This window comes from Heptranchias perlo, chromosome 15 (genome assembly GCF_035084215.1).
Source record: "Heptranchias perlo isolate sHepPer1 chromosome 15, sHepPer1.hap1, whole genome shotgun sequence".
Classification (NCBI taxonomy): domain Eukaryota; kingdom Metazoa; phylum Chordata; class Chondrichthyes; order Hexanchiformes; family Hexanchidae; genus Heptranchias; species Heptranchias perlo.
The window spans coordinates 17,924,227-17,951,196 of NC_090339.1; the positions used below are offsets into that span (position 1 = coordinate 17,924,227).

The following is a 26,970-nucleotide window of genomic DNA, read 5'->3' on the forward strand; positions in this document are numbered from 1 at the left end:
TATATGCAGTGACATCCAGAATTATCCCGAGGTACATTACATCATATTCAATATACGCAGCATGTTACATTTCGTCAACATCTGATTAGAAATCAAACATTGAAATGAGTACAATGCTTCAGTGCTCTTTTTTAAAAAATTGTAGTTAACCTCCTAAGCCATCTGGGCTCCGGACTTAGCTCCTGTACTTGTATCCAGAATTCAATTTTGAGTTTACAAGTGCAAAGTACACCAGTCTCTCTCTTTGTATTAGTTTGCCTTTATATACCAGTTTGCTGCTTCTCATTTTTTCATTTCCAATTCTGTTCTATGTCACTTTCCTATTCTTTCTCAAGCATCTTGAGGTGAATCTGTTTAACCTCCTTTCTCATAGCCAACATTTTGAATTGGTTTTGCAGAATTGGTACGACTTCTAAACTGCATTATTTCAGTTGTTTGTTTTTGTGCATCTTCCCTTCCTTGCACATCATTTATACTCCTTCCGTCACTCCTGACTTCTCTGATGGATCAACTGTGTCAGTGCACTTCCAGGTCGGAAAAACTATTATTCAGATGCTGAATTGCGCAAAATTTGCAGACGACACCAAATTGGCAGGTGTAATTAATACAAAGGAACAATGCATCAAAATGCAACAGGTCATTAATAAAGTTGCAGAATGAGCATGTAATTGGCAAATGAATTTCAATATAGATAAGTGGGAGGTAGTGCAGTTTGGCAGGAAGAATAAGGAGGCCACACACTACTTGGATAATAAGAGTCTAAATGAGATAGAGGACCAAAGGGATCTAGGAGTACAGATACACAAATCACTAAAAGTAGCGACGCAGGTTAATAAGGCCATAAAAAAGGCAAATCAAGCACTCGGGTCCATTTCTCGAGGGATAGAATTGAAAAGCAAAGAAGTTATGTTAAACTTGTATAAAACCTTGGTTAGACCACAATTGGAATATTGCGCACAGTTCTGGTCTCCATATTATAGAAAGGATAATAGAGAGGATGCAAAAAAGATTCACAAGGATGATACCAGACCTGAGAGGATATACTTATCAGAGAAGGCTGAAAAGGCTGGGGCTCTTTTCTCTAGAAAAGAGAAGGCTGAGGGGTGACCTGACAGAGGTCTTTAAGATAATGAAAGGGTTTGATAGGGTAGACATAGATAAAATGTTTCCAATTGTGGGAGAGTCCAAAACTAGAGGTCATAAATATAAAATAGTTGCTAATAAATCTGAAAGGGAATTCAGGAGAAACTTATTTACCCAAAGAGTGGTGAGAATGTGGAACGTGCTACCACAAGGGGTAGAGGCAAATAGCAGATGCATTTAAGGGGAAGATAGATAAGCACATGAGGGAGAAAGGAATAGAAGGGCATGTTGATAGGGTTAGATGAAGTGGGGAGGAAGGAGGTTCATGTGGAGCATAAACGCCAGCAGTTGGGCCGAATGGCCTGTTTCTATGCTGTGGTTACGAAGTAACTCGATGTAAACATACATTCCCCTCACTGTAACCTCTTTTGTTTCTACATAATTGCATCAGTTGTTGAATCTTTAAGTTGAAGATGCAAACTGGCATGCTTTTTTGTAACTATTTAATGTTGATAAAATACAATTTCAGAAATGTAGTTTACATTTTTCTGAGCATGACAATTACATCTTGATTTTTTTTTTAAATGACACTAATTATAATTTTTCTACCTAAATCTCCTTATAGGAGTCACCTTCTATCAACAAAGATCTTGAGCCATAAGGAAAGGACAATCTGGGCCACAGGCCATTCTACAATGTTAGCTGATGTCTATGTCATGAAAACAAAGGTAAATGAGCTTGAACAGCATACAGCCCTGACATTCAAACCTACAACCAGATGGTAATTACTTAGCCATCTATGCTGCCAGGCTATCTCAGTTGTGCCATGCCCTTCTTCAATTTCCCACAAGCTTAGCACTATAATATGGTCAGAAAATTGAGAAAAATGATTTAAATTGAGCTCTGTACACAAGCTCCACTCACCTAACAGGATTGCTGGTCAAAGAAACTCTCAGTGATTCTAGGCAGTTAAGAAGTTTATCATCAGTAATTCCTGAACGTAACTCATGAACATATTCTTGGGATGACAGAGTACTTTCATGCTTGCTGTTCTTCAGTCCACCCTGTATCAACAACAAGGAAACAGTTACCCACCAAGTACACAGAAACTATATACTTACTTATTGCAGACCCCATGATACAGATATAAATTTTACAATTTGGGTTTTTTAAGTTTTGTGGACTGCACTTCCAAATACTTGTTGCTCAAGTTCCTCCATAACAGGCAATCTGCCAGATTACTTAGGTGTTTAATTTTTATTTTTGATAGATCTACTATACATATTCAGAATATCAACACATATTTTCAGACTATAAAATTAAAATGTTGGATAAATTTCAAAAATGGAGGCTTATCACCATACAGATTTAGTTTCAAATAAATATACACAAACGTTTAAATGTAAAAGTGAAAATATCTGTTTGAAAGCTCTCACTTCTATGCAGTTTCCTACATCATTTCTATTATGGGATCAGTACCAATGGAACATAGTGCTGCAATATAATGGGGCATAAATAGGTCCCAACTATTTGTATTTATGTAACCAAAATTCTTGTTTAAATACTTATTGGAATCATTACTTCCAATATTAATGAGTCATAAACTTATATAACAAGTGGTGTGTTTGTGTGGATGCTGCAAGGTCCCATCAACTAATTAGAATTGCAGAACCAGAGACCTCTGCCCTGTCAACCATCACATTCCAGAGCCATATTTGTAGTATAATTTTGGATTAATTGAGTCCCATTCTACCAAAAAAATGTTGAGAGGGACAGGATGAAAAAGAAGAAAAAAGAAAAAGGGAGATTAATCTACATTGTTGAGCGGTGATGATGCAGAGAAACCCAGTTGAACGGGGAAGGGATCGCTGACTGAAGAGTTGTTTTTGACTCTTAGAAGGAATCGCGTGAGGAGACAGCAGATTTCTGACACCACAAGCAATGCCACGGGAGATCTGAAATGCTCGCCACAGCCAACTATCCAACAACAATATCTCTCTCCCTATATTTTTTTGAGATTGGGAAAAATGAAAAGTCACCCAACACTAAATCTGACAAAAAAAGTGACCACAAACTGTAGAAAATTTCAATTAAAACAAATAGCAGAGATTTCAAACATAAATATGCTATTCCAAACTTGTAAGTGATTTCTCCAGAAAAGTGACAAGTTAAACAGAACAAATAATGTTAGAATGGATTGATAAACAATTTCAGTAAATAGATTGTGGAGTGCAATTTCTTCAGTGAAATGCTTACCATATTTTTTGGTACGGAAAATGCTTTAATGTAGAACATGTACTTTTTTTTATTGAGACCTGTCATTTCTTTTTACATCTGTCATTTACAGACAATATTGTTTCAAGCTTATACTGTACAATACAAATCAGGTAAGTAAGTGGCACTTCAGTTTCCCATTTCAAATAATTTCCTAGGAAAGTTCAATTTAGTTAAAAACTGCTCATTTATAAAGAGGTCCAAATTCCAACACACTCAATTAGTCCACTTAATGGTTAGTAAAACTGTAATTTTAGTACTAAGTTAAAAACTCATGAACAGAATACAGAAAATGCAAATTACAGGAAGAACAGACATTATAAAGTACACTAAAATGCAGTATTATTTCTGCCACCTATTGTTTATAAGCAATTTAAATTCGATCACCACTCCAAACAGACATATGCTTACTTATGATATTTCACATTATATTAGAGAAAGTTTATAATTAAGCTAATTGTGTATAACCATTCTTAGAATGAACTTGAGAGACTTGCATTAGGAGGAGGGAAGGGGGCGGGGTCGAGCGAGGGGGCGGGGGCGAGCGAGGGCGAGCGAGAGGGCGAGCAAGGGCGAGAGAGAGCGCGAGCGAGGGCGAGAGAGAGCGCGAGCGAGGGCGAGAGAGAGCGCGAGCGAGGGCGAGAGAGAGCGCGAGCGAGGGCGAGAGAGAGCGCGAGCGAGGGCGAGAGAGAGGCGTCGAGCCAGAGGGTGGGGGGGTCGAGCGAGAGCGAGAGGGATATGAGAGAAAGAAAAGTAAGAGAAAGGAAGGTGAGGATGGAGGGACACAACCACTGAAAGAAAGGAGAAAGTTAAAAGAAATGAAGGAAGGAGAAAAAGAAAAGCTGAGACAAACCAGGCACACACACAGAGAGAGAGAGAGAGAGAGAGAGAGAGAGCACTTGTCGCTAAGAACAAGCAAGCAAGAAAACAAGATAGTGAAATCAAAGAAAGGAAAACAAAGGTAGTAAAAGTGAGAAAGTCAGAAAGACAGCGCAAAAGGTAGTGAAGGAAAGAACATGAAAAAATGCAAAATGTAGCCAGCTGGAGACAGTGTGATGAGAGCAAAAGAGAAAAAAAATACAAAGTGAAGAAGAGCATGAGTGAGCAAGAAACAGAAAAGTGAGGCTGCAATAAAGCAAAAAGAAAGACAGCAAATGTAAAATAGCACGAGAAAGAGGAAGTGAGAGGAGTGAAAGCAAATTTTTTTTTTCTTTTATTCGTTCACGGGATGTAGGCGTCGCTGGCAAGGCCGGCATTTATTGCCCATCCCTAATTGCCCTTGAGAAGGTGGTGGTGAGCCGCCTTCTTGAACCGCTGCAGTCCGTGTGGTGACGGTTCTCCCACAGTGCTGTTAGGAAGGGAGTTCCAGGATTATGGCCCAGCGACAATGAAGGAACGGCGATATATTTCCAAGTCGGGATGGTGTGTGACTTGGAGGGGAACGTGCAGCTGGTGTTGTTCCCATGCGCCTGCTGCCCTTGTCCTTCCAGGTGGTAGAGGTCGTGGGTTTGGGAGGTGCTGTCGAAGAAGCCTTGGCGAGTTGCTGCAGTGCATCCTGTGGATGGTGCACACTGCAGCCACAGTGCGCCGGTGGTGAAGGGAGTGAATGTTTAGGGTGGTGGATGGGGTGCCAATCAAGCGGGCTGCTTTATCTTGGATGGTGTCGAGCTTCTTGAGTGTTGTTGGAGCTGCACTCATCCAGGCAAGTGGAGAGTATTCCATCACACTCCTGACTTGTGCCTTGCAGATGGTGGAAAGGCTTTGGGGAGTCAGGAGGTGAGTCACTCGCCGCAGAATACCCAGCCTCTGACCTGCTCTCGTAGCCACAGTATTTATATGGCTGGTCCAGTTAACTCGCTGGTCAATGGTGACCCCCAGGATGTTGATGGTGGGGGATTCGGCGATGGTAATGCCGTTGAATGTCAAGGGGAGGTGGTTAGACTCTCTCTTGTTGGAGATGGTCATTGCCTGGCACTTATCTGGCGCGAATGTTACTTGCCACTTATCAGCCCAAGCCTGGATGTTGTCCAGGTCTTGCTGCATGCGGGCTCGGACTGCTTCATTATCTGAGGGGTTGCGAATGGAACTGAACACTGCAGTCATCAGCGAACATCCCCATTTCTGACCTTATGATGGAGGGAAGGTCATTGATGAAGCAGCTGAAGATGGTTGGGCCTAGGACACTGCCCTGAGGAACTCCTGCAGCAATGCCCTGGGGCTGAGATGCTTGGCCTCCAACAACCACTACCATCTTCCTTTGTGCTAGGTATGACTCCAGCCACTGGAGAGTTTTCCCCCTGATTCCCATTGACTTCAATTTTACTAGGGCTCCTTGGTGCCACACTCGGTCAAATGCTGCCTTGATGTTAAGGGCAGTCACTCTCATCTCACCTCACCTCTGGAATTCAGCTCTTTTGTCCATGTTTGGACCAAGGCTGTAATGAGGTCTGGAGCCGAGTGGTCCTGGCGGAACCCAAACTGAGCATCGGTGAGCAGGTTATTGGTGAGTAAGTGCCGCTTGATAGCACTGTCGACGACACCTTCCATCACTTTGCTGATGATTGAGAGTAGACTGATGGGGCGGTAATTGGCCGGATTGGATTTGTCCTGCTTTTTGTGGACAGGACATACCTGGGCAATTTTCCACATTGTCGGGTGGATGCCAGTGTTGTAGCTGTACTGGAACAGCTTGGCTAGAGGCGCGGTTAGTTCTGGAGCACAAGTCTTCAGCACTACAGCTGGGATGTTGTCGGGGCCCATAGCCTTTGCTGTATCCAGTGCACTCAGCCGTTTCTTGATATCACGTGGAGTGAATCGAATTGGCCGAAGACTGGCTTCCGTGATGGTGGGGATATCGGGAGGAGGCCGAGATGGATCATCCACTCGGCACTTCTGGCTGAAGATGGTTGCAAACGCTTCAGCCTTGTCTTTTGCACTCACGTGCTGGACTCCGCCATCATTGAGAATGGGGATGTTTGCAGCGCCTCCTCCTCCCGTTAGTTGTTTAATTGTCCGCCACCATTCACGACTGGATGTGGCACGACTGCAGAGCTTTGATCTGATCCGTTGGTTGTGGAATCGCTTAGCTCTGTCTATAGCATGTTGCTTCCGCTGTTTAGCATGCATGTAGTCCTGACTTGTAGCTTCACCAGGTTGGCACCTCATTTTTCGGTACGCCTGGTGCTGCTCCTGGCATACTCTTCAACACTCCTCATTGAACCAGGGTTGATCCCCTGGCTTGTTGGTAATGGTAGAGTGAGGAATATGCCGGGCCATGAGGTTACAGATTGTGCTGGAATACAATTCTGCTGCTGCTGATGGCCCATAGCGCCTCATGGATGCCCAGTTTTGAGCTGCTAGATCTGTTCTGAATCTATCCCATTTAGCACGGTGGTAGTGCCACACAACACGTTGGATGGTGTCCTCAGTGCGAAGATGGGATTTCATCTCCACGAGGACTGTGCGGTGGTCACTCCTACCAATACTGTCATGGACAGATGCATTTGCGACAGGTGGATTGGTGAGGACGAGGTCAAGTAAGTTTTTCCCTCGTGTTGGTTCGCTCACCACCTGCCGCAGGCCCAGTCTAGCAGCTATGTCCTTCAGGACTCGGCCAGCTCGGTCAGTAGTGGTGCTACCGAGCCACTCTTGGTGATGGACATTGAAGTCCCCCACCCAGAGTACATTTTGTGCCCTTGCTACCCTCAGTGCTTCCTCCAAGTGGTGTTCAACATGGAGGAGGACTGATTCATCAGCTGAGGGAGGACGGTAGGTGGTAATCAGCAGGAGGTTTCCTTGCCCATGTTTGACCTGATGCCATGAGATTTCATGGGGTCCAGAGTCAATGTTGAGGACTCCCAGGGCCACTCCCTCCTGACTGTATATCACTGTACCGCCACCTCTGGTGGGTCTGTCCTGCCGGTGGGACAGGACATACCCAGGGATGGTGATGGAAGAGTCTGGGACGTTGGCTGAAAGATATGATTCTGAGAGTATGGCTATGTCAGGCTGTTGCTTGACTAGTCTGTGGGACAGCTCTCCCAATTTTGGCACAAGTCCCCAGATGTTAGTAAGGAGGACCTTGCAGGGTCGACTGGGCTTGTTGTTTTGCCGTTGTCGTGTCCGGTGCCTTGTGGTCCGATGCCGGGTGGTCCGTCCGGTTTTATTCTTATTATGACTTTTCGTAGCGAGATTTTACAACTGAGTGGCTTGCTAGGCCATTTCAGAGGGCAATTAAGAATCAACCACATTGCTGTGGGTCTGGAGTCACATATAGGCCAGACCGGGTAAGGGCGGCAGGCTTCCTTCCCTAAAGGACATTAGTGAACCAGATGGGTTTTTACGACAATCCGGTAGTTTCATGGCCATCATTACTGATACTAGTATTTTAATTCCAGATTTTTTTTAATTTAATTAATTGAATTTAATTAATTAATTGAATTTAAATTCGCCAGCTGCCGTGGCGGGATTTGAACTCATGACTCTGGATTTTAGTCCAGGCCTCTGGATTACTAGCCCAGTAACATAATCACTATGCTACCGTACCCGTTGAGCAAGAGAAAAACAGAAATAAAGGAGAGAGGATGAACAGCGAAAGGCGGCAAGGAGAGAAAAAGGAAGAGATAGAAAGAAATGAGAGGGAGGATAAAGATGGAAGAGACGCATAGGGCAAAAAAAAAAGAAAGGAGAAAACCAAAAGGAGGGAAACGGTGGGAGAGAAAAGAAAAAGGAAGAAGAGCAAGTGATTGATTGCAAAGGGAATGAGTGGAAGTATATTGGCTTTCGAGGAGAGAGAATGGGCTCAATTTTGAAATGGTGGCGGGGGGTGGTGAAGGTGCGCATGGCAAATCCGAATAAAAAGAATTACCGTTTCTGACACGATCGCAACATAATTGATGGTGATTACAGTTCTTTCCAGGTTTCGCGCCCGGCAGCAAGTCTGATTGACAGGCTTTTTAAAATTATTTGTTCATGGGACGTGGGCGCCGCTGGCAAGGCCAGCATTTATTGCCCATCCCTGATTGCCCTTGAGAAGGTGGTGGTGAGCCGCCTTCTTGAACCGCTGCAGTCTGGCTGCCAACAGACGCTGCAACACGGGGGGGGGGGGAAGATCGGAGAGGGAGACATTGGGAACTGAGAGGGAGATCAGAGAGGCAGGCATCGGACATCGGAGCAGGATGGTAAGGTAAGTTGATTTTGTGTTTTAACTTTGTGCAATGGTTGGTCATCTAATTTATTTTATTTCTTTTTGCCTGATCCAGCCCTTCACACCTGGTTTCACCAGGCATGAATCAGAAGCCGTGGGAAAGCCGCCAAGGTAAGTTAAAAATCGTTCGAACCACCTAATATGTCACAAGTGCACTAAGTACCTCAATGAGACACATTTGGTTCTTTAACTATCATCCCGCAAAGCCGGCGGGACTTCCGGACTCGGGACGCCCGCACGCACACAGGTGCGTCTGTGGGGAACTCGGAAGTCAGCGTCGGAGCCGGCTTCCCAACCCGCTCTGCATTTCTGCAATTTTTGCAGCCCACCCGCCCCCAAAATTTACGTTCAAAATCGAGCCCAATATGTTTCCAAAAATCTCAAATGAAAAAATGGGAAAGTTTGTGAACGTTGCTTGCTAGCATAATCCCTTGAAGAGTATAGAGATTGCCGGAGTAGAGTTAAGAGAGAAATCAGGAGGGCAAAAAGGGGATATGAGATTGCTTTGGCAGATCAGGCAAAGGTGAATCCAAAGAGCTTCTGCAAATACATAAAGGGCAAAAGGGTAACTAGGGAGAGAGTAGGGCCTCTTAAGGATCAACAAGGTCATCTATGTGCGGAACCACAAGAAATGGGTGAGATCCTGAATGAATATTTCACATCGGTATTTACGGTTGAGAAAGGCATGGATGTTCGGGAACTTGGGGAAATAAATAGTGATGTCTTGGAGTGTACATATTACAGAGAGGGAGGTGCTGGAAGTCTTAACGCGCATCAAGGTAGATAAATCTCCGGGACCTGATGAAATGTATCCCAGGACGTTATGGGAGGTTAGGGAGGAAATTGCGGGTCCCCTAGCAGAGATATTTGAATCATCCACCGCTACAGGTGAGGTGCCTGAAGATTGGAGGGTAGCAAATGTTGTGCCTTTGTTTAAGAAGGGCGGCAGGGAAAAGCCTGGGAACTACAGACCGGTGAGCCTGACATCTGTAGTGGGTAAGTTGTTCGAGGGTATTCTGAGGGACAGGATCTACAGGCATTTGGAGAGGCAGGGACTAATTAGGAACAGTCAGCATGGTTTTGTGAGAGGAAAATCATGTCTCACGAATTTGATTGAGTTTTTTGAAGGGGTAACCAAGAAGATAGATGAGGGCTGTGCAGTAGACGTGGTCTACATGGACTTCAGCAAAGCATTTGACAAGGGACCGCATGGTAGGTTGTTACATAAGGTTAAATCTCATGGGATCCAAGGTGAGGTAGCCAATTGGATACAAAATTGGCTTGACGACAGAAGACAGAGGGTGGTTGTAGAGGGTTGTTTTTCAAACTGGATGCCTGTGTCCAGCGGTGTGCCTCAGGGATCGGTGCTGGGTCCGCTGTTATTTGTTATTTATATTAATGATTTGGATGAGAATTTAGGAGGCATGGTTAGTAAGTTTGCAGATGACACCAAGATTGGTGGCATTGTGGACAGTGAAGAAGGTTATCTAGGATTGCAATGGGATCTTGATCAATTGGGCCAGTGGGCCGATGAATGGCAGATGGAGTTTAATTTCGATAAATGTGAGGTGATGCATTTTGGTAGATCGAATCGGGCCAGGACCTACTCCGTTAATGGTAGGGCGTTGGGGAGAGTTATAGAACAAAGAGATCTAGGAGTACAGGTTCATAGCTCCTTGAAAGTGGAGTCACAGGTGGATAGGGTGGTGAAGAAGGCATTCGGCATGCTTGGTTTCATTGGTCAGAACATTGAATGCAGGAGTTGGGATGTCTTGTTGAAGTTGTACAGGGCATTGGTGAGGCCACACTTGGAGTACTGTGTACAGTTCTGGTCACCCTATTATAGAAAGGATATTATTAAACTAGAAAGAGTGCAGAAAAGATTTACTAGGATGCTACCGGGACTTGATGGTTTGACTTACAGGGAGAGGTTAGACAGACTGGGACTTTTTTCCCTGGAGAGCAGGAGGTTAAGGGGTGATCTTATAGAAGTCTATAAAATAATGAGGGGCATAGATAAGGTCGATAGTCAAAATCTTTTCCCAAAGGTAGGGGAGTCTATAACGAGGGGGCATAGATTTAAGGTGAGAGGGGAGAGATACAAAAGGGTCCAGAGGGGCAATTTTTTCACTCAAAGGGTGGTGAGTGTCTGGAACGAGCTGCCAGAGGCAGTAGTAGAGGCGGGTACAATTTTGTCTTTTCAAAAGCATTTGGACAGTTACATGGGTAAGATGGGTATAGAGGGATATGGGCCAAGTGCAGGCAATTGGGACTAGCTTAGTGGTATAAACTGGGCGACATGGACATGTTGGGCCGAAGGGCCTGTTTCCATGTTGTAACTTCTATGATTCTATGATCTATGATTCTATAATCGTTCAAAAGTAATGTAGCAGTGCAGACATCATAAACCATATCTGTAAATACTTTATAAACATGTTCTCTCTTACATATTAGGTTTTCTCACACCATTTGTCATCCTGTAGCCCTGAAAGCAGGAAGCCACACAATTGCAAGTCTCTGCAAATACCAAACTGTTGCACACAACTAGGAGCTGCATAATTATAACTTGGATTGACTCGCCACTTGATTCCCTTTCTCCAAATGGTAAAGTATTACATCAGAGCGCAGAATCTCCCAACCGTGCGATTCAGATGAAGAAGTTCATGCTTCATTACACCAAGAGTCCAACATAAGGATAATACATTAAATGTTACCTCACTGTGCTTGCTGGATTATACTACAACTTGCTTTTATATGATCAAATTCACAGATAATACGAAACTGGGAGGGACAAATGAATCTCAAGAGGCAGCCTGTAAACTATAAAATGAGTGAGGGAAAATATGTAAGCGAGCAGAAGAATGGCATATGAAATATAATCTGCTAAATATAAATTACTGCACGAGAGAACTATAAAAGGAGGGTCTTGTGTGAACAGAACACGATTACTTAGGATTTGCTTCATAACCTTTGGCTATTTTGGGCTTAATGTCAGACTCGCAGTCAGATGGGCTGACAAAAGCCTTCGAGCCGATGCTGTTGACAGAGAAGTACCCTGACTCTGTGCTTGCAGATGGTGTCATCAAGGGGGTATTGGGTAGATGAAGCAGGGGTGAGTAAGGATAGAGCCCAGGGATACCCTGACCATGTTATCACAGTAGATTAAAATATTTGAAGAGGTGCAATGGCTGCATTAGGCAGATGGGAATGGGCCAGGAGAGAGCAGTGCAGCAGAGATAGAAGACAAAGAGATAGTGGAGGAGAATGGAGTGGTTGACTGTCAACGGTGAGGATGGGAGGGGCGGGGCAGTGGGAAGAGAAGAGAAGCCGACTTCTGCTGGGTCCTCGAAAATTTAGGGCCGTTATCTTGAAACAGTGGTAACTCTGATTCCTCCCCAATCTCAGAGCTCCAGTGCACATGCACAAATACTCTAACCTTGAATGTACCTGAACTGTGAAAATAGAGAGCTCTTTTTAAACTTTTAAATGATTAAGATGGTTACTTCAGAAAATTTTCATCACACACCCATGAACATTTGAAAGAATTATTTCCAAGTATCCCTGAAGAAACATGCTGCTTTTCCTTTACGATGGTACTTAAAATGAACCTGGCCAGCACAAAAGACTTGGTTTTTTTTTGGGGGGGGGGGGGGGGGTGCGTGGAAAAAGAGGAGACTGTAAGAACCAAATCCAATATTGAACCTTGTACATTAGGATTGCAGGTTTATATTGAAAGAACCCCTCAAAGAGGAAGAAAATGACTTTCCACTTGGTTGATTTCTCCATTCAGTAATTCTTGGCATAGCCACAAAGTGGAAGTACCATTTAGAGTCACAAAGGAGTTCTGGGGCCATCTGTCCTACCTACTAGCTGAAGAAATTATGCATGAAGGTGAGCAGCTATGATTGAGGAGAAACAGTGTAAGAATAGGTAACAAAAAGTTGACATTAAAAGTAAGGGAACGAGAAATAAATGTAAAACCGGTTTCCTTTCAATAGTTTAAAGCATCCATTGTGTAAAAATATAGATGTTTCAATTTTAAGAGGTGTGATGCAATGTGCAACTAATAACTATTAAAACCATTTATGCTTGAAGCCATATGCAGTAGTACATGCATGTACACAACATCCCCAGACATCAAGCGCAATACACTTCAAAAAGTTCCTTTTTATAATTAAATCAATTGATCAAACTTTCACGCTTCCACTGGTAGCATTTTATTTCAACAAACAGGAACATTTAATACCTGTGTGTATGATATACATTGACTTCAATCGCAGACTACTTAATTCAGGTATCAGCCTTGGCTCAGTGGTAGTACCCTCACCTCTGAGTCAGGAGGCATGGGCTCAAGGCACACTCCTGAGGCAGGGAAGTTCTCCTATTGTCCTGGTCAATATTGAATTCCTCAACCAACATCATTAAAAAACAGATTATCTGATCATTTATCTCATTGCTATTTGTGAGACCTTGCTTTGCCAAAATTGTCTGCTGCGTTTCCCTACATTACAACAGTGAGTGCAGTTCACAAGTGCGGCTCCAAACGCTTTGGGACATCCTGAAGAGAAAGGTGCTACATAAAATACAGGCTCTTTCTTTCTTTCTAATGTAAATGCCCTGAAGCCTACTTGGAATCAGTGGCAGAGCCAGTGCGGGATCGGGAGAGTGGGAGAAAGAATTATGCCCCTAATCATTTTGAGGTCGGCCAATCAGCTTTGGAGAACCACCACCATTTTGCTCCCAGGAACCTGTCTGTCATCTTTGGTCTCCAGGATCGGCCTGCAGGTCTGTGCGGGTCAAGGCTCGGCCTTAGGACTCGTTAAATTGGAATTGCCCAGTTCCCAGCCCGGTCCCCTTCCTGCTAAGTCAGTCAAATCTTTAGTTTGACCGTATCCAGTTAGCGAAACCTAGCTTCACCACTGCTTGGAACAGTTTACTGGGGTAGCAATCATCAGGACATGCAGCATTTCTTTCACAGCATCAGATACACTGATGTGATTTGACTAATAGTATTGCTCATTACCATCTCATTTGTGCTTGGGTATCATTTACTACTTTGTACTCAATGATTTAAAATCAGAATTGACCCTTACTTACTCAGCTGAATAAACCCAAATGCCTTTTGTAAGGCATATTTGGAGGTATGTTTTTCTTGGTGTAAAAACTGAACAAAATTCCTTTCATTAAACTGTGATCATGAACTACCTCATAAAAGAACATAAGAACTAGGAGCAGGAGTAGGCCATACAGCCCCTCGAGCCTACGCCGCCATTCAATAAGACCATGGCTGATCTTTGACCTCAACTCCACTTTCCCACCCGACCCCCATATCCCTTGATTCCCCTAGAGTCCAAAAATCTATCTCAGCCTTGAACATAATCAATGACTCAGCATCCACAGCTCTCTGGAGTAGAGAATTCCAAAGATTCACAACCCTCAGTGAAGAAATTCCTCCTCATCTCAATAGTAAATGGCCGACCCCTTATTTGGAGACTATGCCCTCTAGTTCTAGACTCTCCAGCCAGTGGAACAACCTCCCAGCATCTACTCTGTCAAGCCCTCTCAGAATCTTATGTTTCAATAAGATCACCTCTCATTCTTCTAAACTCCAGAGAGAATAGGCCCATTCTACTTAATCTCTCCTCATAAGACAACCATGTTAACCCAGGAATCAATTTAGTGAACCTTCGTTGCACTGCTATATCCTTCCTTAGATCGGGAGACCAAAACTGTACACAGTACTCCAGGGAGAGGTCTCACCAAAGCCCTGTACAACTGGAGTAAGACTTCCTTGCTCTTGTACTCCAACCCCCCTGCAATAAAGGCCAACATGCCATTTGCCTTCTTAATTGCTTGCTGTAATTGCATGCTAACTTTGTGTTTCATGCACAAGGACACCCAAATCCCTCTGAACAACAACCTTTAATAGTTCCCCACCATTTAAAAAATATTTTATTTTTCTATTCTTTCTACCAAAGTGAATAACGTCACATTTCCCCACATTTTTCTGCATCTGCCACCTTCTTGTCCACTCACTTAATCTGTCTATATCCCTTTGGAGCCTCTTTGTGTCCTCCTCACAGCTTACTTTCCCACCTAGCTTTGTATCATCAGCAAACTTGGATACATTACACTCGGTCCCATCATCTAAGTCATTAATATAGATTGTAAATAGCCGAAGCCCAAGCACTGATCCTTGCGGTATCTCACTAGTTACAGCCTGCCAACCTGAAAATGACCTGTTTATCCCTACTCTCTGTTTTCTGTCCTTTAATCAATTCTCCAGCCTAATATATTACCCCCAATCCCATGAGCCCTTATCTTGTGTAACAACCTTATGTGGCACTTTATCGAATGCCTTTTGAAAATCCAAATATATGACATCCACTGGTAACCCTGCTGGTTACATCCTCAAAAAACGAATAGATTTGTCATATACAATTTCTCTTTCATAAAACCATGTTGACTCTGCCTAATCATATGATTTTCTAAGTGCCCTGTTACCATTTCCTTAATAATGGATTCCAGCATTTTCCCAACGACTGATGTCAGGCTAACTGGCCTGTAGTTCCCTGTTTTCTCTTTCCCTCTTTTCTTGAATAGCGGGGTTACATTTGCTACCTTCCAATCTGCTAGGACCGTTCTAGAATCTAGGAAATTTTAGTAGATCATAACCATTGCATCCACTACCTCTGCAGCCACTGCTTTTAGAACACTAGGATGTAGGCCATCACGTCTGGGGGATTTGTCAGATTTTAGTCCCATTACTTTCTCCAGTACTTTTTCTCCACTGATATTAATTACTTTAAGTTGCTCACTCTCATTCGCCCCTTGGTTCCCCGCTATTTCTGATATGTTTTTTGTGTCTTCTGCTGGGAAGACAGATACAAAGTATTTGTTTAACGTCTTTGCCATTTCCTTATTCCCCATTTTAATTTCTCCTGTCTCATCCTCTAAAGGACCCACGTTTACTTTTGCTACTTTCTTTTTTACATACTTGTAGAAGCTCTTACAATCTGTTTTTATATTTCTTGCTAGTTTACTTTCATATTCTATTTTCTTCCTTTTTATCAATTTTTTGGTCATCCTTTGCTAGTTTCTAAAATTCGCCCAAGCCTCAGGCTTACTACTGTTCCTCGCAACATTACAGGCCTCTTCTTTTAATCTAATACTATCCTTAACTTCTTTAGTTAGCCACCTCAGTTTAGTAAAATATTTTTCTTGAATTTTATATAAAGAAAACACCACCCCCCACCCCAGATACTGAAACTGTACTTTAAAAATTATGAAAAACAGAATAAAGAGCCTCTGATTTATTGCTTGCAAATGAACTGAGGAGCAGGTACCGATTTCAGTGTTCCTTGCCTAGTTTTACAGCAAGTTATAAATGCATAGGAAACACGCAAACGTTCTATTATACAGTAAGGTGGATATTCACCAATTGTCTAAAGTAGAAAAACAGTCAGTTTATTTTTGAAAAATTTCTGCATTACATTGTTAATACCCAAGAAAGATGGGTCCATTCAAACACCATAGTCAGTTCAGTGCCTGTCATTCAGTGTTTGTGAACCAAGACCAAATCCCTGAACTACAGATTGCTCACACGCACCTAGTAACAAACACTGCCATCTACTGTACCACACAGTGGTGTCAGGATGTGAAAGGGGGATCTGATACTTAAAATGAAGTGTTAATTTCAACACTCATGTAATCGCCATCATAGTATCAGATTTCTTGGGGGTACCACTGAGCCAGGAAACTCCAGGAATCACTCATTAAAATAATTTTTCAATCAACCTAACTGGGCAAGCCAAGAACATTTTCGGAACATCCCATTCCATATGCTCCACAAAGAAGGGGGGCAACCTTCATTGTTACATTCACTGAAAATCTCCAAAGTCATCCTTTTCAACAGAATAGCAGATCATACAAAAACTAAAATCAAGCAAGCAGGCTACAGTAAAATAAATGTGTCATTTAATCACAGATTACATGACACATTTAAAGACAAATAGTTAGGTGTTGTTGTTAAACTTTCAGATACAATGCAAATCTTTTTTAAGCACTGAACCCAGTAGACATTATGGGGAGAATTTCCACGGACTTCTCCCAATCTCCCTCTATTACTTAAGCAGAAGATTGGAGGCAACCCTCAAGAAACAGATTAACGGCTGTAAGCCCTGCTTCTACAGTGTTTCCACTGACCTTCTGTTGAAGTAACGGTGGGAGATCAGGAAAACCCTTGCAGAAATCTCAGGCATATATCTGGCTGGAGTCCGACAAAATTGCATCAGTCCCAGAGATTTTTGAAGCTATGTTTTGCAAGTTATAAAATCAGTTTTGCCATTAAAATAACTTCAATATTACAAAGCAGAAGAACACAGTTGATCTGAATCAAGACTCCCTCTTTAAATTTATATATGCGAAATAAGAAATACTCCACAATTTCCATGCAATTCTTTAATTTTACTTCAAGTTATTTAACATTTCAAAAAAAATAATTCAGCTATTACTAGCCAAATCTTCTGTTCATTTTGAAAGCTCTAAATGGCCAAGTATTCAAAGTTGTAACAAAGCAAAATGAAATTCATTGTCACCCCACATCTATTTTCCTCCTTTTCTCTCCTCTCCCGAAGATGGCCAACTCTTGCCGAGTTGCCTGAAGCTCTTCAGTACCTGATCCAAGTGGCCGTAGCTCACTTCAGTCTAGAGCAATGTTGTCCAATTGAAATTGCTGACTTGTCACAAGTGCGACTACACCGCTTTCACCACATGCACTAATTTTAATGGAAAACACTCACACAATACAAGTAAATACTTCACGTGTGTATATTTACTTAGCATCTACCACCATTCAGTAACCAAAGAAGGAAAGCACTGATGACAATCAAAAAACACTTGCACACTCTACTTTTAATCTTACCATTTTACCAATGCACAAAAAGATTGAAGTACACATGCATAAGACATGCGAATAGGAGTATTGAGATCACATGCCCAACAACAGTGTCTAATATTCATTTTATATTTATTAATCAGAAATTCAATTAGCTACATCTGGATTCCCAATTAACCACATGTGGCTAATGTATTGGACAACACTGATCCAGATGAGTGTCAGCAGGCTTTTCAAAATGGCGGGAGGGTGGGGTGAGGCTCCGCAATCAAACCTGACCATTTCCTTATTTGACATACACACGCACTTGCCAACAGAACTCACCAAATAACATTACCATCTCCAACTCCAGCTCCAGCTCTTGGATGCCGATGCCCATCCCAACTGCTGCCATGCCCAAGATCAGCTGGCTCAGCACAGAGACTGCCCAGGAAAGGACACTGGGACCTTCTCGCTGACCTATATGACTCGGCACTACATCCAGAAGTAGCTTTACCCTCTAGGCCATTGGGGGAGTTTGAAATATTTTAACTGAAGTTTATAATATGTGGCTATTAAGTTATCCTTTGATGTCATGAGTGAATTCCATTGATTCTCAAGTACATCAAGTTCTTTTCAATATCTATTACTGCTCAAGTGTCTGAAATGAAACGCAAATGTTCACATCCTCAATTTCCACATCCACATCAGAGAAAGCAGCCACATATTAATCGATTCTTCATGCCTGTTAAGATCTATGCCTGTTAACTGTCAAGCAGTCCAAAAGGAATTCAGGTAATTTTAACTACTCAGGCAACGACTGGCAAGATTGCCTAGATTTATGATATCAGTCACAATTACAAGACATACCTGCTGTAACATTCCAATGCATGTGTACTGGCACTTATATATAGATGAATACACTTCAAGAATATGGAAAACCAGCTAACAGAAAGTAACTATTCCATCCTTGATACCATGTCATCTGCACCACTCACCCAGCTTATCAAAGGAGACATTAAATACCTTGTTTCAATGCAAAATTATTGGTAAGATTGGTCAGGCAATCCATTTATCCAATATTAACAGATGAAGATTACAAATAAATAAAATAGATTAAATTCAATCAGCCAGTAGATTATTAATGCAAGATAAAAGCTGGAATTCAAGTTGGAACTGGGGGCAAATTAGAATATGAGGCCCATTCTGACATAATTTAATTTGGAATATGCATTACAAAGCAAAAGTTTTGGGTCAAAAAAAGTTTCATAGCATGATTGTAGACTGTAGATTGGTAATTGGTCTGTGATAATCATGTGATTGATATCATGTGGTTAATGGAGCAATCAGATCTTGGCAACTAATTTCACAAAAACACACAAGACTGCCATAAGCTCCCTGCTACCCGACCAATGCTCGCTACCTCAATATCACATTAGCACCACTTCCATTGATACCTCGTCATCCCTCTCAACTTTCTGAGTTCCAACCTTCTGGCTTCACACCAACCCCAAGTATTTGTTTGTGACTCAGCCGCAACACAACCTGAAGTATCTCCTTACTGACTACCATCCCGACACATGGCCATGCTAGACCCAGCTTCAGACTTTCCCTCCAACGTGTGTGCCACCATCCACCGCCCCTACACTAATCTAAGATTTTTTTTCCAAGGTCCCATTCAGCCCGAAGCCTCCTGCCACACATTAGCCCGACCTGGTTTTAACCCACTATTTCCCGACCTCCCCAAAAACAGTCATCAACCCCATAATTAATGCAGGGCCTGCCCAATATGCCCATGGATATTTATATTTACACATATTTCATAAAGTTATGTCTATAAATTTCTGGTCAAAAATACATACAAATTCATAAGCGCATTTCACTTAACACAATGACCAAAGAAAAGGGTTAAAATGACAGGTCCGATGTTACATACATTGGTATGCACACACAAAAGTGAACAGGCAACCTCTCTTTGCAAACCAACACTGCAGCATCATAATTCACACCACAAAGCATCACTGCACAATTTGTGTGTGGTATGATCACAACGGAAGGATGCCTCTTTTACCTGCATGAAGAGAGTTTACTGAACATTTTTGCACATATTCATTTATGCCAGATGTTTAAAAAATGTCCATAATAATAGACCAAAGATCACAAAAGGGCAGAATAACTAGCTACGAGGGATTAGAATAATAGATGAAGGAGCAGTACCTAGAAACCTGCCATAAATCTGATGGCAGAAAGAAAAATCTTGTATTAATAGTTATCAAGCAACAAAAGTAAAATATACAAAAAGCACTTTTGCATGTTTAGCAAAATCTTCAAATTGGATTTCACAACTGAAAATTAAAAAGCAGTGTTGAACAAACAGTTACACATATCAGCAGGAAGACCATTACAGTGACAACTTTGAAGTCCCAACTCAGAGGATCCTAAGTTGCAATTTCACTGTCTCCACATACAGAAATGGAACAATTACTCTATAATTAAAAACTCTAATTTTGCAGGGAATGCTGACACTGCAGCAGCTATATATCGATTAAGAAATAATAATGGATAATCTAATTTATTATCTATTTTCTTGCTTTAAGACATTTTAATACATATGCGCACATGCACACAATTTAGTTTTGAAGACCAGATTAAAAGAATAAAAATTGCTTCTGACTGATACATACCACCCTCACAAATCTAGCACATAAGATTTTTTTTCAGTGTCAAGTCAAGGAGTTTATTCCAAAGTCAAAATCTTATTTCACCAGTGTAATCAACAAAAAAAAAATCTGCCACTTCTACCTTCTCCCTAAGATTCACAGTCATCTAATATTTGAGAATCCATTCTCTTTCCTTTTGTCCAGTTTCCACCCACCAATATCCACGATTCTTCCAATGCCCTGCACTACTGTGTCAATTTTAGGTCCTCCACTCCCTACAAACCTCCATCCCGCACTGAGATCTTCTCCTAGCCCTCTAATTCTTCATCAAATAGCATCTGACTGGACACCATCCTCCATTTCGAAGGCAAACTTGTTCTCACTCAACTTTCATTACCTCCACGTAGTTTTCTGAGATCAAGTGTCGCTAGACAATCAACATAGGTTCCAGCAATGCTCATTCTTTTGTAGGATACATGAAACAGTTCCTGTTTTAATCCTACTCAGGTCCATTTATCTGATCTGCTCCTCAGTCACATTAATTGCGTTGGTGCTACATCAGCTCTCAATCCAATCTAAAGCAACTCATTGACATTTCTGGCCATCCCTCACCTTTACATGGTCCATCTCTGACCCTTTCCCCTGTGCTTGAGTTCTCTCCCTCCATCTCTGACTTGAGCTGTTAGAACCACATGGACTCAGACAATTACTTGGTTATGGGTCTCCACCCTTTCTTCCTGTGAAGCCTCCATTCTTTCCCTGCTTCTCCCTCTCATCTGCCTTGAGGACTTCAATGAAAAACATATTTCCTCACATTGCTTGAGCCATTTACTTACTTATAAATTTTGTCGCAAAGTATTAGTACTCACTGGGTACTTACACTTAATTTACATTGTCACTCAAATTTATGCATAATTTCCACGAAGTTAGGCAAAGAACAAACCAATGCGGAGGACACAGTCAAATATGAATTACATTTATAATTTTTTTTAAATGTCATAATAAACAATGTACGATCAAGTATTTATGTTTTCTAATCAAGCAAGAATGTGCTCAATGGTTACATTCCAAATATAAATGACAAGCTTATGGTCCAGATTTTGCTGTAGCAGGGCATCTAACGGCATCTGCTGTTAGTTAGACTCGCCACTGCACCCTTCAGCTCAAAAAATACTTGGCCACAAAGTTGCTGAAAGTGCGAACTAAAAACGGCATCTGGGACCTGAGTGAACAGGGCAACCAACAGGGTATCTCTTTAACGAATGAAATTTTAAGGGTTGGGAAATAAACAGCAGAAGGACAGAGAAAGAGGGTGAATTCAATGTCAAACCACGTCAGAAAAAGAAAACAGAGAGGGAAAGAAAGATTGGATTGAAAGGAAAAAGAGACAAAGTAAAAGGAAAAAAATTATAAAATTTAACATTTTTAAAATCTTCAACAACAATTAAAACTTGAAGGAACAAGACTCCACACTTGTAATTGTTAATTTTTGGTGCCAGAGAGGTTGATTGTCAGTAATTAACAACGATTATGTCATTAAAAGGGAACTTCCACGACTAATTACTAGCCCTCAATATCTGCGGCAGGTTTAGTTCGTATCTATTGCACAAATACAGCAACTTTATGACATTCAATGCACGTCAATGGTGCGGCAGACAGCAAAATGCCATTTTCGCAAAGCTAACTGCGGAGTGGCGCAACTCACAGAAAATTTTGGATATTTGCATTTAACCACGTATCTGCTCCTCGCTTTAAGTTGTTGTACTATTTATGCATAAATAATGGTGAACGCCATTAGCCTCACCGTTACTTTGACAACAAATTCTGGCCCATTGTAACTGCAGTCAAAACCAATGCTGTGCATTGGTTTTGAGTATATGGCAACAATGCAGAATTTGAATTTCACTGCATGATAATTCAAGCACGTGAATACCTGGCATGTAATCATAGTGATTATTTTGTTATTATATATTTGGAAAATAGAACATTGTATACAACTCTAATGTAATAGAAATGATTAACATTTTGGTGAATTTTTCTTTTATTCAAATACCAATTGAAAATGGAATCTTACATTAAAAAACTATTAAACATGGATAAAGAGCCCTAACTGAATACTCCGAAAAGAACAAACGGCATTTTATCTCAAGAGGAAAGCTTCCTCTCTTCATCCTTATATTTTGAGCAAAAGAAATGCTGGCATTTAATTTTGATTTATGTGCTAAAGACTTTAAGCAATCTCCCCAAACATACCCAGAGCAGTTAAATATTTTTTTTTAAGTATTTTGTATTTAACACTGTATAAAACAAAAATCATCCAAGAAAATTTACAGGTTTTTTGGCAAAACCTACTGAACATTTTTCTTCCCTGCAGTTAGATGGGGATGGGAATATAAAATAGACAAAAACAACAGTAATTGGATAGATGCAATTTTTAAAAATGTATTTTTAAATAAACTGCTGCGAAGCACTAAACATCCTAACTTTTTTTTAAAGTTCATTTTTGTTGATTGAGCATTGCTTTCTTAAACAGTGATTGCCAATAAGAATGTGAGAATGAACCTGGAGGAGTTACTGAGCCCAACAAGTAAGGAAGCAGAATTATATGTAAATCACCACTAGTTTGCTACATTATTCAGTTGAAATTTTGTCACATACTCTTGCGTCAATAACTGGCAAATAACAGAATAAAGAATGAGCCCCTAGCTATTGTGATGTTCGGGGGAGGGTGTGCTGATCTGCATGGTCTCTTCATCTGTACTTACCTTTTGTGACTCAACAAAAACACCTTTACACAGTGTGCTAATAACCCAAGAAAGCTATTCTAGTCAGCAGAACTGTGTTACAGAAATTAGATATTGCTGATTAAGTAGAGACGACTGCCACAAGTGATGCCAAAAGACTAAATTTCCTTTAAAGATTGACAAGTATATAAGGCAGCAAAATGGAGTCAACTGAAAAGCAATAAGCAGGAAGACTTTGTGGGATACAATATAGTGGGTCACTCAATTTTCAGGTCCTTGATCCAGACCTGAAAATGTTAGCTCTTTATTACTGTACTATTCACTAAGTTGCAGAGCATACCATAAGAAAGTGATTGACATTTGTAGATAATGCTTAGAAAAGAAAGGTAATACAGCATGGAAACATCAAGATTGACTTTTGCCCCCAAGCAGTAAAATCGCATGTAACCCCTCTAAAATAAAGGTCACTTAAAATGCTCTGCTTCATTCTACCACAAAAGATTTTTCCTACCACAAATGAGAGAAACTTGAAAGGAAAATAAGTAATTTAACTTGAAGCAAATTTTGTCCACTCAACTGCAGCTTGAGAGCATGAAGGGCATTCATTGCACCGCAGTGAAGCTGCAGATTTCTTGGAAGCGTTTTCCCAATAATTTATTGAATTTCTTAATGCACTGAGAACTGCACTTGATGTATTGGGTTATTACTTCAGTCCAAGCCAAAATTTTTCTGGGGTATTCTGACTCAACTGAAGCTCACTGCATCATCAATTGAAACACATTGCTTGCATTAAACAAACCAAACAATCTTGTTGACAGATTGCGAGTCTGGTCAGCGCAAGCTGCCATGTTTTCATCCTTCTCCTAGTCAATCGTGTACTCCCAGCCACCTTCCACAGTTGGGGTTGTACCACAAAGCAGTATTTACAAATAAAACCTGCAAGGTAGATTGGAAACAGTCCATCCATTTGTTGTCCTAAACCAGAGGTTCCTAAACTGGGAGGCACACCGAGGTTGTCAAGGGGGCATGAGGGGGATGGGCTGACAATGAACGAGAGCCACCAATGCAGCCACATAACCAGAGAAGGTGCGTTAATGGGGATATCAGCTCAGCGTGGGATGTTTGAATCCTTGCCAATTTCCAGAAGTGGACAATGGGCCTATCAGAACTGCTTCTGATCCATAGTAACTGATTACTGTTGCACCAGATGAAGCTCTGATAGATCAAATCACCGCTTCTAGGTATTGGCGGGGATGCAAACATCCCGCGTTACGCTGAGATCGCCACATAATGCACTTCCTCTGGCAATGCGAGGCTGCATCAGTTAAAGTGAAAGACATTTCTGTGTCTCCTGATTGCTGCATTAAAGCAGAGATCCTGAAGAAATTAACCATTTGAGGCATTCAATCCCTATAGGACTGAAGGCAGGAGGAGCATTTTGAACGTCCCAATTTTTTTTTGTCAGTTTTTGAAACCAATAGGATTGAACTCTATCATCTTCGTAAGGGCTACAAAATATTGCTTCTTGGCAAAAAGGAGGCGGGGCATGGATTCGATAAAAGTCTTCGAAGGGGGGCTCAGCAAAAAAAGGTTTGAGAACCTCTGTCCTAAGGCAAAGAAGGGCTTACTGAAGATGACCACTTGTACCTGACTTAGTGATGTTATAATGTCCTTTATATGATTTCTTCCCAGCAAAACTTCCAGCAAATCCCAATGCTAAGCCACACCAATAATGCATGAAGGATGAGATATGTAGATCATTGAAGGGAGTGCAAAGAAGGGCTAGTAGATTGATTTCAAAACTGAAGTGACAAGAGATAAGAGGGGAGTTTATCTACCTGCAACTTTTGTCCATTGAAAAGACTGAGGAGTGATTTGATAACAGTATTTAAAGTTAGGAGCGGTTTGGAGAATTTGAATCCTGATATTTTTTTTCTGCCAAATATAAGGCTCAAGAACAAGAGATCATTGTTTCAAATTAAGGATGACTGAAGAAAAAGTGAAATTCTGGCATTTGTTTCAGTAAAAGCATAGTAATATGGATCAGACCACCAATAAGGATAGTGAAAGGAAAATATGAGAGAGTTCAAAAAGGGACTAGATCCCATCAGCAAATAAGATTCAGGTTTTTTATTTTTATAAATGCATCAAAGAAATTTTGTGGGGATTTGGATGGGTTGGGTAGATGGGCCAACGGTCTACTTTAGTATGATCTGATATTTTATCCATCCATTTATTCAATGAAATTAAAATCATTGCAAAATACACGGCAATGCATAATAACAGACAGCTGGTAGTGAGTTCCAACCATAAAACCCACTGCTGACGATGTATGCTCTAAATAGTTAAGTTTTCCATTTTTATATTAAAGATGTGATAACAGGACACTTAGAAAATATCAATGGGATTAGACAAAGTCAACATGGATTTATGAAAGGGAAATCATGTTCGACAAACCTATTGGAGTTTTGTGAGGATGTAACTGGTAGAATAGATAAGGGAGAACCAGTGGATGTGGTTTATTTGGATTTTCAGAAGGCCTTTGATAAAGTCCCACATAAGAGGTTAGTGTGCAAAACTGAAGCACCTGGGATTGGTGGTAATATACTGGCATGGATTGAAAATTGGTTAATAGACAGGAAGCAGAGAGTAGGAGTAAATGGGTCTTTTTTGAGGTGGTAGGCAGTGCTATTAGCGGGGTACCGTAGGGATCAGTGCTTGGGACCCAGCTAGTCACAATATATATCAATGATTTGGATGAAAGAACCAAATGTAATATTTCCAAGTTTGCTGACGACTCAAAACTAGGTGGGGTCATGAGTTGTGAGGAGGATGCAAAGAGGCTTCAAGGCGATTTAGTCAAGTTGAGTGAGTGGGCAAATACATGGCAGATGCAGTATAATGTGGATAAATGTGAAGTTATCCACTTCAGAACGTAAAACAGAAAGGCAGAGTATTATTTAAATTGTGATAGATTTGGGAATGTTGATGTACAAAGGGACTTGGGTGTCCTTGCACACCAGTCACTGAAAGCAAACATGCAGGTGCAGCAAGCAGTTAGGAAGGCAAATGGTATGTTGGCCTTCATTGCAAGAGGATTTGATTACAGGAGTAAGGATGCCTTACTGCAGTTATACAGTTGTAAACAATTTTACAACACCAAGTTATAGTCCAACGATTTTATTTTTAATCCCACAAGCTTTCGGGGGCTTTCCCCTTCCTCAGGCGGTGTGGAAGTGACAATTTCGAATCCTTCGCATTTTAAGATCACATAACAAAGCCTGGTGATTACTGCCCATTGCCAAGGCAATCACAGTGAGCAGACAGAAAGGTGTCATCTAAAAGGCCACTGAATATACAACCCCCCCAAAAAAAAGAGACAGAACGAAGACAGTCAATGACCCGTTATATTAAAAACAGATAACATTTGTTCGCTGGTGGGGTTACGTGTAGTGTGACATGAACCCAAGATCCCAGTTGAGGCTGTCCTCATGGGTGCGGAACTTGGCTATCAATTTCTGCTCGACGATTTTGCGTTGTCGTGTGTCTCGAAGGCCGCCTTGGAGTATGTTTACCCGAAGGTCGGTGGCTGAATGTCCATGACTGCTGAAGTGTTCCCCGACAGGGAGAGAACCCTCCTGTTTGGCGATTGTTGCGCGGTGTCCGTTCATCCGTTGTCGCAGCGTCTGCATGGTCTCGCCAATGTACCATGCTCTGGGGCATCCTTTCCTGCAACGTATGAGGTAGACAACGTTGGCCGAGTCACAGGAGTATGAACCGTGCACCTGGTGGGTGGTGTCCTCTCGTGTGATGGTGGTATCTGTGTCGATGATCTGGCATGTCTTGCAGAGGTTACCGTGGCAGGGTTGTGTGGTGTCGTGGACGCTGTTCTTCTGAAGGCTGGGTAATTTGCTGCGAACGATGGTTTGTTTGAGGTTGGGTGGCTGTTTAAAGGCGAGTAGTGGGGGTGTGGGGATGGCCATAGCGAGGTGTTCGTCATCATTGATGACATGTTGAAGGCTGCGGAGAACATGGCGTAGTTTCTCCGCTCCGGGGAAGTACTGGACGACGAAGGGTACTCTGTTGGTTGCGTCCCGTGTTAGTCTTCTGAGGAGGTCTACGCGATTT

General features: G+C 41.7%; 1 protein-coding gene across 5 annotated transcripts in view; it reads right to left on the reverse strand.

Moving 5' to 3' along the window:
* The window catches only part of diaph2 (diaphanous-related formin 2), a 705,669-nt gene that overhangs the window by 501,054 nt on the left and 177,645 nt on the right, over positions 1–26,970 (reverse strand). For all 5 annotated transcript variants that reach the window (XM_067996883.1, XM_067996882.1, XM_067996884.1 and 2 more), the window contains one exon: positions 2,008–2,147. In XM_067996883.1, the coding sequence (XP_067852984.1) occupies positions 2,008–2,147 (140 nt within the window). The remainder of the gene's footprint in view (positions 1–2,007; positions 2,148–26,970) is intronic.